Below are 18,158 nucleotides of genomic sequence, written 5' to 3'. Positions count from 1 at the left end.
ATGGATCGATCGAGGATTGGTACAATACGTTGTTTAAAGTGATCTATAGTTTGTTTTAGCAGATTGGTATAGGAGTATGATCTGCCCAGAAAGAAAAGAACTGGTACATGGGGGCGGTGGAATGTGGGGAAAAAGCAGCAAAAAACTATTCAATTTCCATGTCTTTTCGAGCAAGTGTTGCCCCTCCCCAACAGTAAACTCTATTTTCAGGGACATAAATCTAAGAGATACCATGAATAGAAACATTTTGTGGCTATAAATCCACACAAAAAGGAGTAGTCACGGTTTTGTCCGATAAAGACTGCAAGAGGCATGAAATCTCATGGCTTCTCCTGGGTCCTCATACATCTATCTTTTGTGAAAAAAGAATGAGAATCAATGTCTCCTTTCCCCTCTCACTTCCACTTGCACTTTGTAATCTACGCCAAAGGCCTAAAAGCAGAGTGGATCTTTCATGTCAGGGTGAGTGACTGAGTGGAGAGAGCATTAGCGCTCAAGCATCCATATGTCTCTCGGTTGAAAAAGATGCATTACATCAAATAATTCTCTCATTTTATGGTGCTTTTCAAGGGGAAACTGATAGGCAGACGGAATGGTTTAAAGAGATTTTGAAAGTCCAATCCCAATGCTCTATATGGTATCTTAGATTAGTGACTGATTAGCTAAACTGTTTGATATATGGCATCTTGTTAGTGGGTCGTCTTAAACTTCTATGGTCTCGGCTGTAACCCATCCTGCCCATGCTCTGATATTAGTGGTGTCAAGTCCTATACCAGGTTGGCACCTGACTTTATGCCTTCACCGACTACATGAAGACAGTGATAATGTGTAAGCCTAACCAGCTACGCATCAATGCTAGCTGCCATGCATATCTGAAGACAAATTAAACATAGGGTTAGGCTTGTTTAAATTGACGTTTTAGGTGTACCCAAGATGCATGATAGCAGGAATTTGGTACAAACAAGATTCAAATATGGAACAAGATTACCATGATCATGATAGCTAGCTAAAATCAGAGCGTCCTTGAATATGTCCTTGGACTTTATAAAGAAGAAACAAAAAATCAATAAACTTTTTTTCCGAAACCTGCATCTGGGGACAAACATGAAAGGAAGAAAGAAAGAACGGAAAAAGTCGATGCGTGAACTGACTAGAGGCGAGGAGCATGCATTAATAGCTGGAGAGCACAGCAAAGTAAACGACAAGAAACTCGACCTGCAGTTCTCAAAGCGAAAGGCAGCCACAACCGTCCCAACAACTACGGTTTGAGCCGTCAAAACATGGAACTGTCCCTGTCGAATAAGTAGATTCAAGCAAAGGAACTGAAGCGCCTTTCTTTATTGCTCAATTGCTAAAGTCCAACTCGCGACACTTGTTGCCATTAAAAAATATTGGGCTAAACTCAGAAGCATTACTCGTGTCCAAAATATAACCATCCAAGCCACGTAACCCGAAATTGTTTATAGGTGGTGAATTTTTATCGGTAGGTGTTAGGATAACAACGTAGCCGGGTTTCTTTCCCTTCGTTATAATTTTCTTGAAATCAACATGGGTTGGTTCTCAAATTGAAGGTCCCACGAAAGGGTGGTGGGTGAGGATCATAAGCCAACACGAGTTGGAGATTTGCATAGACTGGTATTGTTTCTTCAAACGGCGGTTTTTTACGTTTTAATACAATGATAAGTGGGATTATCTCTCGTTTTATTACATGAAATCTTTCGCAGATGAGCCACTGCAAATTAGGGTATAAGTTCAGGAGCTGTGTCCTTGACAAATTGGGGAGAATTCGAAAAAATCCTAGAAATAATTTCAGGGTACAGTAGTAGTTTTTTTATGATAGATTCGATGTTTCTTAAACGATCCCATCTAAAAGACGATATATTCACCGACAAATGCATTTTTAACGAACAGTTTATGGATGCCTCTAGAAAGGTAGGGGAATGAAATTCACATAAATTGAAGGTGCAGTTGAGGCCATATTATCTCAGACCCAAATTCATTAAGCAATAATAACTCGTTTTGAGCATACCACTATACCAAGTACCACAGATAGAATAATGTGTAACAGTCATGGCACGCAAGGGGAAAAATATCAAGGGGAATGCAAGTCATGAGATTAGGCATGGCCTACTACTGCAGCACCAAGTCCGCACATCGGTTGTTAACCAATAAATTTTCTATACGTGCCATTGTTTGAAGGACTTTTAAGGAATGGATAATATCATATACGATTGATGAAATTTGCATTCTATCATGAGCTCTCTCATTCTTGATAGCAGATGTTACCCAGCAATATGTCACCTTCCTGGTTGATGATGTTCTGCAGTGGAAGTTTTGCAGCTTGTTGCCAGGAGGGCAGAAGATTCTTTCTGGAGCCAATGTTACCGCCTCTTCTACTAGCAGCAAAGTTTGTTTCATATTCTCTCTCTCAAGTAGCTGTCATGAAATATCCAATTGTTCAGGCACGTCCCTGACCAATATAATTTGGCTGCTGCATTTGACAGTGTCTTTCCTCCTATCTTCATATTACTTCAAGATCCAATGAACATTCAGATGGCCTCAAAACAATAGGACTGACAAACACAGTCGATGGCATGTATCAGTTTCCTCCTAGGCCCCACTGCATTTGCACCCATATCTTTGAGCTTCTTCATTGTTAAATTTACCAACTGAAATTTATTAACACTCTTCCTCTGGAAAATCCTCACAAACTGATCCAGACCAAGCGATGCTAACCACCTGCTCAACCCCCCAGCTCTTTTAAGTTTTATCTCAAGATTTGATGCCCTCAGCTTTTGACTTAGCAACATTCCCCCACGGGCCCCATCAATCAAGCCACTGGGGCAATGTAATAGCCTAGGTCGCTTGATAGCTTTTGAGGTGTCAGACACCCCATATCTTTCACAAGTTTTTGAGGTGCCAACTTGATTTGTATTTTTTGTTTCCATTCTTAAATCTTCCCTTGGTGGCTTAGCTAATGTTGGCAGATCTTGAGAATGAGCTTTTCTCACAACCTGAATACCCTTTTCAGGAGCCAGTGACATGGACTTTCCTTCTTCATCAACAGACAATATTCTAGGGCATATATCAATTGGAGGTTGTATTTGGTTACTTGTTTTTTGGGGTCTGGCTTCCAGCTGACTTGGTCCTAGGTTTCGAGTCTTCAAGTTTTTTGCAGCAGGTAGAGGAGGCACCAAAATGGTGACCCTCTGCTTTTTCACAATCACCCAACTATCTTCTCCCTGCACATCCAGATCATCACTAGATTTTGACGAGTTAAGGTGGCCACTTCGAGTAATATTCTTGTTTCTAGCTATTGCCACAAGATGTCTTTGCTTTTTTCCCACCATCAGTAGAGAATCTGCTTGTTATTATACATTATACAAAGCACACAAATAGTGAATATAACGAGATGATGACTAGCAATGATATCAATAACGAAAACATACCAACAATTTTTTTTTTTATTGGCACCAGGTGTCCAGGAACAATGTCCCGACTAATCCAGGAGGTGCACAGGTCCTCGGCAAGAAGTTTTCCACAAGTGCATCTCGGATAATTTAAGGAGAAAATCCAGTAGTCCAATGGCCTCTAGAGATTGTTTGCATCCAAGGGGATTTGAACCTTAAACCTAAGGGATGCATACCCTCAAGCCCAACGCCTTTACCACTTGAGCCAACCCCTAGGGATTGAAAACACACCAACAAGAAGATGCAGGAAATGCTAACACAGCAACAAATGGACCAAAAAAGAACTATTTTGAGCGGTAAAATAATCAGGGTGCAAAATACTGCAGAATGTCAAGGAAACAAGACCCTTTCCACAAAATATTGTTGTGATATGAGAACTGCATTCAGCATTCCTCTCCATCATCCATTTTTTTTTTCATTCCACTCCATCCACTTAATGATAAGGTACAGTTAAGATAAAGCTCAACTGAAACATGGGATGAGTCAAATGAAGTGAGTACCTGTGACAGGAATTACAATTTAAGTTTTATACAGGAGATTTTGCACTCAGAACTGCTACAATATTCCATTTGATTATAAGGATTTCAACCTAAAAACTCCCACTACACCATTTGTTTCTTACTAAGAAAGCTGCGTGAATAAAAAAAATCTGAGAGCACGCTGTCATATGAGGATGTGTAGCATGAGTGATTGCAGTTGCACACCTATTCATACCTCTCTTTTCTCAATTCATTCAACATTGTCCAATCCTCTTCCTCATTTAGGAACAATCTCTCTTCCAGACTATCACAAAAAGTAGCCAAGACCACAGTTGACGAAAATGAGAACTGTAGCATAGCCACCCTGTAGTGTAATATTAAAAATAAAAACAATCCCGTTTCGACTCTCATGAAAAATACGAGCTCAACAATTTTTCCACGCAAATACTCTTCTCCCACCAGTTATTTCTATGTAAACAATTTAGGAAATAAAATCCTGATCAGCGATTATATCAGCTTCTCCATCATTTGTGATTCCAAACTAAAACTCAAGTTGCACAACCAATCAAGTGGGAATCTTCTGTATCTCCAGCCAATAGTTGCACGCCAAAGATAGGATACTCAACTTACATGGTTTAGGGTTCAGCCCTATTCAACCCAACAAAAAGCAGCCCGAAGGACATAACGACAAATATCCCTAGCTTTCTAGATTGAAAAAAAAAATGATACTTGTGAGGTCCAAATGGTTCACTAACTCCACTGAAGAACACTAATTTTAAAACATTTATATATGCCTCCTCACGCAGCTTCTTACTTGCGGTTGTCGTCGCTTTTCCCCTTCAGAGGTTCTCGGTCAAAGGTAGAGATTGTATGAAAAATTCTTCGCTTTGCTTACGAGGTCACATTTAAAATTATATGAGCAAGCTCATTTCTTCGTTGACAACGCAATAGAACAAAAAGAATATGAATGAGCCTGAGATTAGTCGAGGTGGGAGTAAGCTGGCTCGACACCAAGGATAAAAAAAAAAAAAAAAAAAAAAAAAAAAAAGAATATGAATGATTATAATAGTCAGACAGAGAGAGAGAGAGAGGGCAAGAAATAGAATTTCTCATCAAACAAAAGTATATAAGAGTCCAAGATACGAAAAAATAAAAAATAGAAAGGCAGAAATACAAAAAAAAAAAAAATCTATTCGTGAATCGTGGACGAGAGATTTACCTTATAGAGACACGGGAAGCGAAATGCAAAAGAGAAAATCAACAGGGAATCTCGAATGAGAAAATAAATATGAAAAAGGGAAGGGCGCCGGGGTTTCAGAGGTGCTTCATAGACTAGAGCAAAGGAGGGAAAGTGCAAGAAAATGGCCAGGGTTTCGGCGAAGCCGTACGAAGAAGAGAAAAATAAGGGGAGGTCGGCTTTTCTGCCTATGAGAATTATCGATAGATGTAGTAGAATCGTATATATTAGATAGGCAGGCTATCAAAATGCCGTCGTTTCTTTGAAGTTTCGGAATAATTGTTAGTTAAAATATTCATAAGGTCTCCTAATTTTCTATAATTTCTCATGATTTTATTTTTCTTTGTACAATTAAGAAAGTGATAGACATAATTCGTTTTCTTTTTTCATATTTGATTGCTGATAAAATTCAAGGAATCAAATATATTTTTTATCATTACCATTGATAATGATTAAAAGGCTTTTTTCTCATCTTCTAAAAGTAAGGTTTCGATGGATTTGATTTGCTTTTTATCATTTTCACGTATTATATACTATATTTATTTTTATTTTATTTTTTTAATTTTTATTTTATTCTTCTTAAATTAGTTGAATTTTTCTTCTTATCATTCATATATTATATATTTAGCAAGAGAAAAAAAAATAAATTTAAAAAATTATTTATGGTGAGAATGATGTGTATAATTTTTCTCAATGGATTGATAGTTGTTGATAGTATTAAAAAAATAATTATATTCATCATCCTTACACCACACACTATACATAATTTTTTATTTTTTTCTTTTATCAAATGTGTAATGTATGAATAATGAGTAAACAAATTAATTAATTTAAGAAAAATAAAATAAAAATAAGTGTGATGTGTGGTGTATAAAAATGATGAAGCATAAAACAACATTAAAATGTGCAAAATATAAATAAGAAAAATTCTATTCATAAACCTCATACACCACACACCACTCTTTTTTTTTTTTAATTTTTTTCTCTTATCAAATGTGTGGTATATGGATGATTAGTAGAAGAATTTAATTATTTTAAGAAAAATAAAACTAAATAAAATTAAAATTATGTGTCGTGTGGTATAGGGGCTTATGAATAGCAAAGCTCTATAAATAGGAAAATTCTATTTAACATCCTCACATTTCACACACCATATCTATTTTAATTTTCATTTTCATTTTTTCTATGATAAATATATAGGGTATGAATGATAAATATAACAACTCAATTAGTTTAACAAGAATAAAATAAAATAAAAAATAATATTAAAATATATAAAATGTATAGTGTAAGATGATGTGTAGAATCTTTCTTATAGATAAACATTGTCCAATCAGCGTTGGTAGATGATAATTAATCACCACGAGAGACATTTTAAAGTTGAAGGAAATGTCTGCAATCACATTCTGTATTTTTATGAAGGGGATAGATAAAGAATCAGGACCAGTTGAAGTCGATGCTTATCTTAAAAAATACGAGAGAAATTGATGAGTCAGTAAGAAAGCTTTGAAACCTGTCCCATGGGCCATTGATCTTGAAGTATAGTAACTTGAAGTAGTATAGTAACTCTGATGCAGCTGCTTGAAATGGGAGCAAATGAAGAGTGAATTGCAAACAAGAAGGGAAAGAGTAACTGGCCACCAGCAAAGAGATCTGGTAGATGAAGAGATGGCCATTGGGCGACATCCTTTCACTGAAAATAAAGAAATAGGAAACAAGTACAGAGGGTCATTCAGATAAATCCAGTTTGAAAATTATTAGACTGGAAATTGAAATGTGTTTGTCCATGGAAGTTATGAAATTGTATCTGTATTCATTTAAACATTATTTTGATCTCAGAATTAGTTCTTAAGAAATCAAGATAATTGAGTCATATATATTTTTTTAATGAAAACTAGTTTAGTTATAAATGAATTACACACAAGTAAATTTACAAAATTAAAAAAATTATTTTAATATTAATTTTATTTTTTAATTTAAAAAAATTGAATTATTTATTATATTTTATATGAAAATTTAAAAATATTATAATGATTATATAAAATAAAATAAGACGATATAATTTAATTTTGTATAATCAAAATAGCCGGTTTTCTATAAGAGAAACGATATTTACAGTCGTGGTTGTGCAAGCGGCGTGCAGTCGCTTTGAAAAAAATGAATTAATATGGGATCCACATGAAAAAAAAAAAAACTAACTTTTTAATCGTGGACCCCACTCTTTTTCAAAGCGATTGCGCGACGTTTACAATTCCACGACTGTATGTAGCATTGCTCCCAGTTAAAAATCTTTTTGTGGATAATTTCCGGGAAAGTGGTTTCTATGGAAAGCTTCGATTTTGTTTGTTGAGATTTTCCCTGTGGCTCCTCACGGGAAATATATCGTGCATCGTCGACTACTCTCATAAAAAGAAACATATTTTTATATGAGTAATACTATATACAGTCACTTTTACGTACTCTCTATGCACTCCACTGATATGATTAGCTGGATTAATTTTTTTTAATACATAATTAATCATATCACTGGAGTGCATAAAGGAGTTCACAAAAATAACTGTACATAAAATTTTTATTTTTATATTCCTTGAAGTAAAGGTATACTTTTCCCGGGTAAATTTTCTCTCTATTATATCCTTACATATACATACATATATAAATATATATATATATATATATATATATATATATATATATATTTGTTAAAGGTTCTTCTATTCTTGGAGTTGCAATTTTGCTGTTTGTTTCTTCAGGAGCCTGGCGTGTGATTTTGTTGGTTCAGAGGAAGAATAGCCGGTGGTTGGGATGGAATCATTGACGGAGGATTTACATTAAAGAGGCAGGATTTGAGACCTCAAAGATTATTATTATTATTTTTTTCTCCCGTCTAGATTCTCGATATCTTCTGGGACACAGTAACAGATTCGGCCGGGGGGGGGGTTTCAAGTTCTCTTACTTGGCACACATGAAGACAAAAGCGGAGACCAGACGAATACTGAGTGACAGCATATTTTTCGGGTATAACAATCTCGGTTGTTGCTTCTGACTTCCTAGATTTGTACCATTCAAACAGTTTTGAATTTGATTTATTTGACATCTTCATTGTACTTCAATTTTTTAAAATGCTTTCTGCATTCAAGTCTTAACGCATCCGATCATTATTGTAGGGAAAATAAAGAGTTCCATATATTGATATGAAGCCAAACCATGGAAAACATTTGAAAGCTCTTATGTTTGAAAGGCAAGGTGTTTAAGGCTTAGTCTTTAAGGCATATCGGCCAAATATCCATGAATGTCAATTTGATGTCAGACTCCATCGAACATAAAACACAATAGTTTTGACGCCCGTGTAGTGAACCATGAACAAATAAATCGAGAACGGCAAGTTCTTTATTTATATAAGATGCGTTAATACGGGGGATATTTCTCATAACAAGTTCTCGGCTCGCAAATATTAATCCAAATATAAATAAACATGAAGCAACAACATAAAAAGTTGCAAAATATAAATAAACATTGCCCAATCAGCGTTGGTAGATGATAATTGATCGCCACGAGAGAGATTTAAAATAAGTTAAAAGAAAAAACATTTGGTCCATTGATGGGGTAATCAATCAATCTCATTTCTCCTTAAAAAGTAGGTATCTGAGATAGATAGCAATCAAGCTATGATTAAGAACGAATCCCAGTCCAAAACTTTTCTATAATCTATACATCAAACCAAAACACTGTATCAATATGTAAATTAAGTTCTTCACCTTCTTCACATAATAAAGCTCAACAATCCATTACCGTCTTCTAACTTCTAAGGATGTTCAACGGATACGGTTCACGTTAGCAAATGGCTCTGGGTTTGTCGCTTTAGGTGCAGGTTTAGCCACTTCTGGGGTCCCAAACACATTCCAAAATCTCAGAGTTTCGTCTCCTGCTGCAGATGCCACTGTGCACCCATCCGGGCTCTGAAAGTATACGTAACAACAAAGTTAGTAACAATCTAAAAACAGAACAGATCCCATTAACCTGCTCGTATAAACTAACTATAAGGTGATATTGTTCCTGATTTCATGAACTTGGTACCTGTGCCATATAAAGAACTCTAGAGGTATGTCCAGTGAGCTCCGCCATCTTCACCATTGAAGGATATTTCCAAAGAATGAGCTGATTCTGGGAAAAGCCATGAGAGCTAAGCAATTCTCGCTCATTCTTGTTCCATAGCAAAGCACAAACCTGCGAACCTGTGTTAACCGAGTTCAAGCACGCGCCTGTGTGGGTGTTCCAGAACTTAATCGAATGGTCACCCCCACCACCGCCAGAGGCTAGCAAATTACCCTGGAATGGACACCAAGCCAGGGCCTTGACAGCAGCTGAGTGCTCCTCAAGCCTGTGAAGCCACTGTGTTGGTGCATTGGAAGCGGCCACAGATCTGTCCCATATATAGAGAAGATTATCGTTTCCTCCACTCGCCAATTGCTGGCCTGAGGCAGACCATTTTAATCCACAGACCTCCTGTTGGTGTCCCCTGTAGATCTCAACGATGTGGGATCTCACCCTCACATCATTGTTGATTATTTTACCATCCATTCCTCCTGTTGTTAGGATGTGATTGTTCCAGGCCAGTGAACCGACTCTTTGCCTGTGACCACCTCTCAATGTCCTCAACTGCATTGAAAAAATCAAATATATCATCAGCAACTACACATTTGAATTTAGAACAAAGAACAATCGGAAAGTTTTTTAAGGTAGATAGATATATAGTTGAGGACCTGTTTATTAGCAGTAGAATCCCAAAGCTGGACATGGGAATTGTTTAAGCCAATGGCAACGTGCCGGCCATCAGGAGCCCAACTGACGCTCGTAACAGGACCACTTTCTTCGTCAATTGTGACGAGTTCTGAGGTAGAGCCATTTGAGGCATCCCAGAGGTACACTGTGTTTTCGAGAGCAATGGCGAGGACGTTGCTGCTACCCCAGTCTAGTAAATTTAAATAGAAATCATCCACAATATCTGGAGCATCCAATGTCCTCTCACAACTCTGTCAATTCAGACTGTAAAAATTAGTACACAAAACTACTTAAAAGAAAAACGCAGAATAAATATCACTAGGACAGAGTCGGAAGACACCAAAACACAGGCTATGGCTTTTAAAAATAACAAGCACAAGGGATGTCTTACATTGCCCAAAAATTAAGGTTCAGAAGGACCAAATTTGAAAGTTTTCTTATAGTCGAATCTAAACTCAAGATTTGACAGATTTTAAAAAATTATACCTGACGAATGTGTCGCCGGGGCTTGGTTGTTTTGGTCTGAGGATTATACGATGAAAGCAACTCCTGTGGGATTGGGTCGATTGTTGTAGGGGGCTTGTTCTTGAAAGCCAATATCCGAGTTCGGTTCATGTTGAAGGTCTCCGCAAGTTTCTTCCGGTAGGCGTCTCTGGAGGGAGAGCTCACAGCCGGGTTCTCTTTGCCTTTCCTCGCCTCGGTGAGCATGTAATGGGCGTAATCGAAGTCCATAGCCGCGCGATTGGGAATGAACCTATCCAACTGTCAACAACACAAAAACTTGATATCAGAAACCCAACCAAAAACTTGATTGGAAACTAAAGATAACAGACACAACTGTCTTGATCAAGTTTTTAAATTTTGTGCCATTTCACTTTTCTTGCTTGATGAGTTCGTTTCTTATTTGTTTTGAAGATAGAAGAAAACCAAGAATTTGTTTTCTTTCTTTTCATTTTTTTTTTTTTTAAATTATTATTTATTTATTTTTTTCCTTCGTTTTCTTGGAAGGGCATGGACTAAAATATTAACAGACGAGATACCCATCATAATGTATCATCGAAAATAAAATAACAAAAAGATTCTGAGGAGAAAAGCAAATCCAAAACCTCAAAAAACTACCTGATAAATAAAAATTAGGGATTCTTACATTTTCACGATTATTCTTTCTCTGAAGGAATTGTTCTTGAAGAGGGCACCGAGAGGAGCTCTTGTAAGAGGAACCCACAGATCCTGCATCCATAACGCTAGAGAGAGAGAGAGAGAGAGGAGGAGGAGGAGGAGAAAGCATAAAAATAAAAACAAGAACCTAGCCTGCGAAACGCAAAGTGAGATTGTAGATAACAAACATATATACTGAAAAATAAAAAAACGCAGAGAGAGAGAGAGAGAGAGAGAGAGAGAGAAGAAGAAGAAGAAATAAAAATAAAAACAAGAACCTAGCCTGCGAAACGCAAAGTGAGATTGTAGATAACAAAAATATATAATGAAAAATAAAAATCACAGAGAGAGAGAGAGAGAGAGAGAGAGAGAGAGAGAGAGAGCGAGCGAGCGAGCGAGACAGATTGGAGATGAAGCTTTGCTGGTGATGTAAGAGCGTTGGAAAACTAGTGTTGCTTGCAGAGAACGAGAGCGAGATTTTACTTGGGGTATACCGATGAAGGCTTTATATGCGCTAGAAAACTTGGGTGGTTTGTTCCTTCATCGGTGTCTTCTGGGAAAGGAAATTAATAAATTATGAAGATCTGGATTTGGATGGGTCCAACGGCTAGGTGATTCGAAAATAGCCGTTGTAACTTAGTTTGACGGAAATGGCCCTCACTGAAACCGACTGTCACCTACCATATAGGGTACTTCTAGTACTTGTCACCGGGCTTGGACTCAAAAACCGGCCCATGATCAGGAATTCCTTTGGGCCCAATGGAATTTTTTAACTTTATATATGAGCAGCCACGGTCAAAACATGGCAGCCAGGCATTGATCTCTTTCCGCTGAGCGCATTTCTGTTGTTTTCTTTCTGTTCGCGAGACAGGCCTTCCCGTCCGTAGACTCTGTCACCGACCGCTTCCAGCTTGGCCGATCGGACTTGACTATGCACAGAAATGAGATTTAAGTTGCTGGATAAGGGAAGGAGGTGGTGGACGGTGGGGGGAGAGCTAGAGGAAGTGTTGGGGTTATATGAGTTTTCGTTGGACATGCCGATTGAGAACATGGCAGTTTTTTTGGAGGAGCTGATGGACAGGGGGTGGCCTGGCCGTGCGGATCGAGTCGACGAGATGGGCATATGAAGGATAGGGGACTACGGACTATTTCACCTCGAATCCGCTGCTTGGTTCCGAGAATAGGGTTTTAATTTGCTTGATCTCTTTACGGAATGAACCGGCTATAGCCTGTAGTTCCTCTTTTGCCCTTGTTTCTGATCTGCACTAGGGGAAGGTTCAGTTTTTATGATTTGTGTAGACACGGGACTGCTTTTCGTCATTGTTATGCTATTTTCATACGCGATGATTAACGGTGTATTGGATGACTATTATTAGATGGTGCTGATGGTAAAGATGAGCAAACATTGCTTGATAAAATAAAAGAATTTCAGAAAATAAGATTTTAAGGGTAAATTTCAATCTTGAATGTGTTTCAATGCAAGCTCCACTTTTCAAGAGAAAAAACAATGGAGAAGAAGCCCCCCCAGTGTCTCTTTCTTTTGTGCCTTTATCGTCTTGTCACTGTGTTCGTTTTGTCCTATTACAACTTTTGCAGCACATTTTAACATGGGGAGCACACGACAGATTGTGTTACCAGCAATCATTCTATATCTCACACATGGGGTCTTGTTTTCTGCTGCAACTTCTTTTTGTCAGTGCGTGCGTTTAAAATCTGCAATGATGTTATGGAGAGTCGTGATTTAGAATATTCTTTCGGCTTTCAATTTCTGATCTTTCTTATTTTGTAGTCCACGCTTTTCTGACATTCTGATGGCTTTCAATGTCCTGCTTCTTTTGCCCCATGGATTGGAATCTCTATGCTTTGCCTTTTGAGGTTTCATGTCCTAAAAACATGTTTCTTCAATGCCTTGGAAGCAGATAAGAAACGACCCCCCCCCCCCCCCCCCCCCAATTAATGAATCATTCAATAATGCAGGAGATGCTGTTATCATTCTGGAGAACATTTCTAAGCGACTATTCTGCTGATAATGATGGTAAAGATGATGAGGAAATGTCTGCAATCTCATTCTGTATTTTTATGCAGGATGATAGATCAAGAATCAGGACCAGTTGAAGTTGATACTTATCTTAAAAATACAAGAGAAATTGATGACTCGGCAAGAAAGCTCAGAAACCTGTCCCATGGGCCATTGATAGTGAAGTTGAAGTAGGATAGTAACTCTGATGCTTGAAATGGGAGCAAATGAAGAGTGATTTGCAGATAAGGAGTGAAAAAGTAACTGGCCACCAGCAAAGGGATCATCTAGATGAAGATGGGCGCACATCCTTGCATTAAAAAATGAAGAAATCGGAAACAAGTACAATAGGGTCTAAAGAAATCACATCGAATAACAATAAATACTGCAATCTAATTCATTTATCTCTGTTATGCCATTTTAAATTCAGACATTAACTTTGAAAGAATATTTTTCTCATCACATTGATTTATGACAATAATTGACAAGTATTTTTTATATTTGAATAATATTATATACAGTTATTTTATATATTTATTGTATATTCTACTAATGTAATTGGTTGCGTCAATCTCTTTTTAATATACAGTCAATCATATTAATAAAATACATAAAAGAATAAGTAAAAATAATTTAACAAGTAAAATTATCGAAAGTACCATTTTGACATCATCCGTTCAAATCGTAAATCATCATTAAGATAAAAACATTGTACCCTTAAGATATAATCTTTTATTAAAATACAACGTCCGTTCGAATCTATTCATTAAGATAATTATTAATATATGACGCAGTAAATCTTGACCGTTGGTAGACAACATTACAACAATCGAACACATTCGTGCTACAACAGTCCAGATGGTCCAGTGAAAAAGGTGTTATTAGTTGTAGACTCCGGCGAATTTTCATGCACGAGAGCTGTAATACTAATACCCACATCACAACCGCCAAATATCCTAAATCCAATCTGACTCATCGACAGCCGTCCATCTCTCTCTCTCTTACACCTACTTTTTCCCCGTTTGCGATCGTTGGCTTGTTCTGGGTCTCTCAGCCCAGAGCGTCTCCCTCTCTCCTCATTGCATATCGAGAAGAAGATCACGAAAATGGAGAAGGCCTTAACGAATCGAATAGAGCAACTCCAGCCAAGGGACATAAGTTGAAAAAATCTAGGGTTTGGAAATATCTTTCTCCATATTCCTCTTCAGATTTCTTTCCCTCGAAACATCATTCCCGCTCTCCTTTTCCCTCGTTTCCGTTTCGTTTCCCGAAGGTACGGGGGAAATATCTTTCCAGGCGCCTGTTTGGTTGTTTTGCCGCTAGCTCTTCTCCGGATCGATTTTCTAAGGAAGATATTTCCCGGCAACAAAAAAGAAAAAAATCACCTCCATTTTTAGCTCTCGGCGACGACTTCATCTGCTCCATGGTTCTCCAAGCTATTTCAAGGTACTCCCCTCTCTTCGTATCTCTCTGCCTGGTTCTGTTGGTTCCAGTTAAAAATCTGTTTGTGGATAATTTCCGGGAAAGTGGTTTCTATGGAAAGCTCCGATTTTGTTTGTTGAGATTTTCCCTATGGCTCACGGGAAATTTATCGTGCATCGTCGACTACTCTCATGAAAAAGAAACATATTTTTATATTCCTAGAAGTACAGGTATACTTTTCGCGGGTAAAATTTCTCTCTGTTATTTCCTAACGTATACATATATATTTTTTTGTAAAAGGTTCTTCGATTCTTGGAGTTTCAATTTTGCTGTTTGTTTCTTCAGGAGCCTTGCGTGTGATTTTGTTGGTTCAGAGGAACAATAGGTGGTGGTTGGGGTGGAGAGGGAGGAATCATTGATGGAGGATTTACAGTCAAGCAGGATTGGAGACCTCAAAAATTATATTTTTGTCTCTCATATAGATTCTTGATATCTTGATATGTTCGATCCATTTTTGCAATTGGATCTGGGATATATTTGAGGTTGAATGCAAATTGGTTTATGGATTTGCAAGCATCTTCTTCGTCAAGGGATTTGTTGAAATGCTGTAATTGTGAGTGTAGCTGTTCGTTGAACAGTAGCTCTTCCGGTACTTGGCTTCGGTCTGTAAAACGAAAGTATGATGAGTTTGAGGAGCGTAACCGATTCTCCATACCAGGGTTTGATTTCTTCTCAAATGCTAGGATTCAGATTGAGAACGAATGTGCTCTGCTCCGTGAGATGGTTAGTAGTCAACAGGAAGCAATTCAGGATTTGCATACTGAATTGGAGGAAGAGAGAAATGCCTCTTCATCAGCTACAAATGAGGCCATGTCGATGATATTGAGATTGCAAAGGGAGAAGGCGGAGATCCAAATGGAGGCTCGACAATTCAAGCGTTTTGCAGAGGAGAAGATGGCACATGACCAGCAGGAGCTTATGGCTTTGGAAGATTTGTTATATAAGAGAGAGCAGATCATTCATTCGCTTACTTGTGAAGTGCAGGCTTATAAGCATAGGATGATGAGTTATGGGCTCACGGAGGCGGAGGTGGAGGGTGAGAGGAGTGGGCTTAGCCGCAACTATAGCATGGAGGAGTTTGATACGCAAATCGAACTCCCCATGTATGACTACCCACCTTTGAAATGCAATCAACAAGAGACCCAAGCTCCTTTGGATGATGAAAATGATGGAGATGATGTTGAGAAATATGCATTTGGTGAGAACCCTTTTGCTAAAGACCAGCTGAAGAACTTGGAAGATAGAGTCTTCCAGATGGAGAGAAGTCCCAGCAATGGTCGGCTGGATGGGGATTTCTCTGGTTCAAAGAACATTCTAGAAAAGGTGGTAGTTGGTCACTCTCCCAGGCGGTCAAGAGACTCCAGTAGATTTTACAACGAACCAAGTTCGTTCGTGGGGGTGGTAAAAGAAACTGGTCCAGATATTTCCACAGAATCTCCGAGGCCCAGTGGCAGTTTCATTAATACAGAGGATGTTTCACAGGTAGAGGACGACGCTAAATTAAGAAAATTCGATAATGCATCTGAAATGGCAGATGACATGAGTGACAGAATTTATACCATTGACTCAGTCCATAATGGAGTATCGAATGGTGGTTTTACCAATCCCAAAGCTGGAGTTGGTATTTCTGAAGAATATGTAACCACTCCAATGTCACTGAATCGGGATGATCATGCGGGTCCAGACATTAAGAAGCTCTATTTGAGGCTTCAGGCACTTGAGGCAGACAGGGAATCAATGAGGCAGGCAATCATTTCCATGCGTACTGATAAAGCTCAAATGGTATTACTGAAAGAAATAGCTCAACAATTGTGCAAGGAAATGTCACCGGAAAGGCAAATTACTATAAAGAAGCCATCTCTTCTAGGAAGCTTTTCATTTATATCAGTTTTTAAGGTAATTCTGGAAACTTTTTGGTGCTGACCAACGGGAAATTACATTATTCTATTAAAACTTCTAGCCCCAAAATACGATTATGTGGATGACTGCCACAGTGCATTTTATGTCCTTTTATTAGTATCTTTAAATTGCTGGAATGATTAGCATCTTACAACTTTATGCGAACTGGGTTTTTAAGTTGAAAAAAAAAAATCAGTTTTTAAAATTACTCAACTGAACTAGAATTTTAAGTAGAGAATTCTTCTCATATTTGCTGCATTTGAGCTATTAACATCTTGCAGCTCCTCTCTTTCTAAACCACGCTTTCCATACTCTGATTAGTTGACTACATTTTGTTTTTTTAATCTCTTTTCTTTTCTTTATCTGTCTCCACCCGTTCATTTTGCTCACAACAGTTTTGTCAATGTTATCGTAGTTAACACAAGAAATTTGTCAGCTATTTGTCCCCAGTGAACACAATAGCTACTTTGAATCCTTATTGAGCTATATTTCCAATTGCAAAAATATGGCTCTTGTTTTATTTCTTCTTCTGGTTTCTTTCCTTTATTCAACCATTTGCCTACAGTTTTATATGTTGGAAGCTGAAATAATATTTGCATTTTCTTGAACTGTATTATCCCTTGATCCTATATTAGACCTCAAACTCATTATAATAGTTTTGCTGTTTTATAGCAGGTAAATGTGATATCCATTTCTTGCCTTTACTTATAGAAAAAAATGTGATAGCTATTTCAGCAACTTTGGATTTTCCATCAACTTAGCATTATAGAGCTTTCCTAAGAGAAAAAACTATTTTAGCTTTAGCACTTATATTTTGTTTTATCTTTTGTGTTTTGTGTTCAGTGGGTTGCCTCATTTATTTTCTGGAAAAAGAGATCTCGTCGAAGCAAGTAAGTGCCTTGTTCTTCAACAGATGACATTGTATTTAGCTGCAAACCCCCTCTATGCAGTGAGACATGTTAAATGTCAGAGAAAAAGGTCCAAAACCCAGAAAGGGAGAAAATTGGAATCTGAAACGGGAGAAAACAATCCTTTGTAGTAAAAGAGAATTATTCTCTTTTTTCCCTATACAAAGATAATTATACTCAATTTGGAGTGATTATTAATTTTGTGATTATCCCGGGAACTACATGCATTTTTTTTAGGGTAGTAACACATTTTTTGACCTGGAGATCTTCCCCTCTTGGTAGTGGTGTTTAAGTCTGGATTGATAAAAGTAGTTTAGTCTCTTTATTTGCTGCATTTATAATATTGCAGGTACATGTGTGGCCTCTCAACCGGCACTATGGGCTTGCTAATGCTTCTAGACAAGGGCCCTCGTGTGAGGCCGTGGAGATGTCTTACAAGCACTCAAGTGTAAATGCATTCTCGATTCTTCCGTATCCATTGGGTGTCTATCCTTGTGCTTGTGGACAGCTGGTGAATTCCTGATTACGACTTCTATGCTTAGATTTTACATTCTTTTTCTGGGTTCTTGGTTGCTGCAAAAGTGGTTGAATTGTGAGGTATTCTTTTGTTTCATTTCATGTGATTGACTGTATTTTGCTCCTTGATTGGCGAAACATTTATATGGTAAAGGCATGCCTGCTCGTGTACTTGGAGTTAAGTTCCTGACTGTCTCATGACAATCCTCC

General features: G+C 37.7%; 3 protein-coding genes across 6 annotated transcripts; 1 reads left to right on the top strand and 2 right to left on the bottom strand.

Annotated features, from left to right (window-relative positions):
- Window positions 1-1,979: 1,979 nt before the first annotated feature.
- Window positions 1,980-5,403, bottom strand: LOC122279406. Of its 3 annotated transcripts, XM_043090051.1 has the most exons (3): window positions 5,169-5,403; window positions 3,450-4,948; window positions 1,980-3,361 (listed from the first exon to the last, which is right to left on the bottom strand). In XM_043090051.1, exon 3 carries the CDS (start codon window positions 3,348-3,350, stop codon window positions 2,550-2,552), a length of 801 nt encoding a protein of 266 aa, XP_042945985.1. In that variant the 5' UTR covers window positions 3,351-3,361; window positions 3,450-4,948; window positions 5,169-5,403; the 3' UTR covers window positions 1,980-2,549. The 3 variants fall into 3 exon arrangements, with proteins under 3 accessions (XP_042945985.1, XP_042945984.1, XP_042945986.1); XM_043090050.1 differs by having other exon boundaries at window positions 1,980-4,948; XM_043090052.1 differs by lacking the exon at window positions 3,450-4,948.
- A 3,353-nt stretch (window positions 5,404-8,756) lies between these two features.
- LOC122280029 (cell division cycle 20.2, cofactor of APC complex-like) lies at window positions 8,757-12,464 on the bottom strand. The gene is made up of 5 exons (XM_043090983.1): window positions 11,116-12,464; window positions 10,455-10,730; window positions 9,950-10,219; window positions 9,264-9,845; window positions 8,757-9,145 (listed from the first exon to the last, which is right to left on the bottom strand). The coding sequence occupies exons 1-5, from the start codon at window positions 11,254-11,256 to the stop codon at window positions 9,002-9,004; spliced, it is 1,413 nt and encodes a 470-aa protein (XP_042946917.1). The 5' UTR covers window positions 11,257-12,464; the 3' UTR covers window positions 8,757-9,001.
- Window positions 12,465-14,089: 1,625 nt separating this feature from the next.
- LOC122278022 (myosin-binding protein 7-like) lies at window positions 14,090-18,130 on the top strand. 2 transcript variants are annotated; one of them, XM_043088075.1, is made up of 4 exons: window positions 14,090-14,589; window positions 14,911-16,521; window positions 17,368-17,414; window positions 17,782-18,130. In XM_043088075.1, exons 2-4 carry the CDS (start codon window positions 15,127-15,129, stop codon window positions 17,882-17,884), a joined length of 1,545 nt encoding a protein of 514 aa, XP_042944009.1. In that variant the 5' UTR covers window positions 14,090-14,589; window positions 14,911-15,126; the 3' UTR covers window positions 17,885-18,130. The 2 variants fall into 2 exon arrangements, with proteins under 2 accessions (XP_042944009.1, XP_042944010.1); XM_043088076.1 differs by lacking the exon at window positions 14,090-14,589 and adding an exon at window positions 14,600-14,795.
- Window positions 18,131-18,158: the final 28 nt, after the last annotated feature.

Source organism: Carya illinoinensis, chromosome 10 (genome assembly GCF_018687715.1).
Source record: "Carya illinoinensis cultivar Pawnee chromosome 10, C.illinoinensisPawnee_v1, whole genome shotgun sequence".
Lineage (NCBI taxonomy): Eukaryota > Viridiplantae > Streptophyta > Magnoliopsida > Fagales > Juglandaceae > Carya > Carya illinoinensis.
This window is presented reverse-complemented; position numbering and strand designations above follow the sequence as displayed.

Coding starts and splice junctions, on each gene's coding strand:
- LOC122280029 (XM_043090983.1), bottom strand. CDS start 11,256: ATGCTTTCTCCTCCTCCTCCTCCTCTCTCTCTCTCTCTCTCTAGCGTT. Junction 10,731..11,115: donor GAAAGAATAATCGTGAAAAT/GTAAGAATCCCT, acceptor TGTTGTTGACAG/TTGGATAGGTTCATTCCCAA. Junction 9,846..9,949: donor ATTCTACTGCTAATAAACAG/GTCCTCAACTAT, acceptor TTTTCAATGCAG/TTGAGGACATTGAGAGGTGG.
- LOC122278022 (XM_043088075.1), top strand. CDS start 15,127: ATGGATTTGCAAGCATCTTCTTCGTCAAGGGATTTGTTGAAATGCTGT. Junction 16,522..17,367: donor CATTTATATCAGTTTTTAAG/GTAATTCTGGAA, acceptor TTTTGTGTTCAG/TGGGTTGCCTCATTTATTTT. Junction 17,415..17,781: donor AAGAGATCTCGTCGAAGCAA/GTAAGTGCCTTG, acceptor ATAATATTGCAG/GTACATGTGTGGCCTCTCAA.
- LOC122279406 (XM_043090050.1), bottom strand. CDS start 3,350: ATGGTGGGAAAAAAGCAAAGACATCTTGTGGCAATAGCTAGAAACAAG.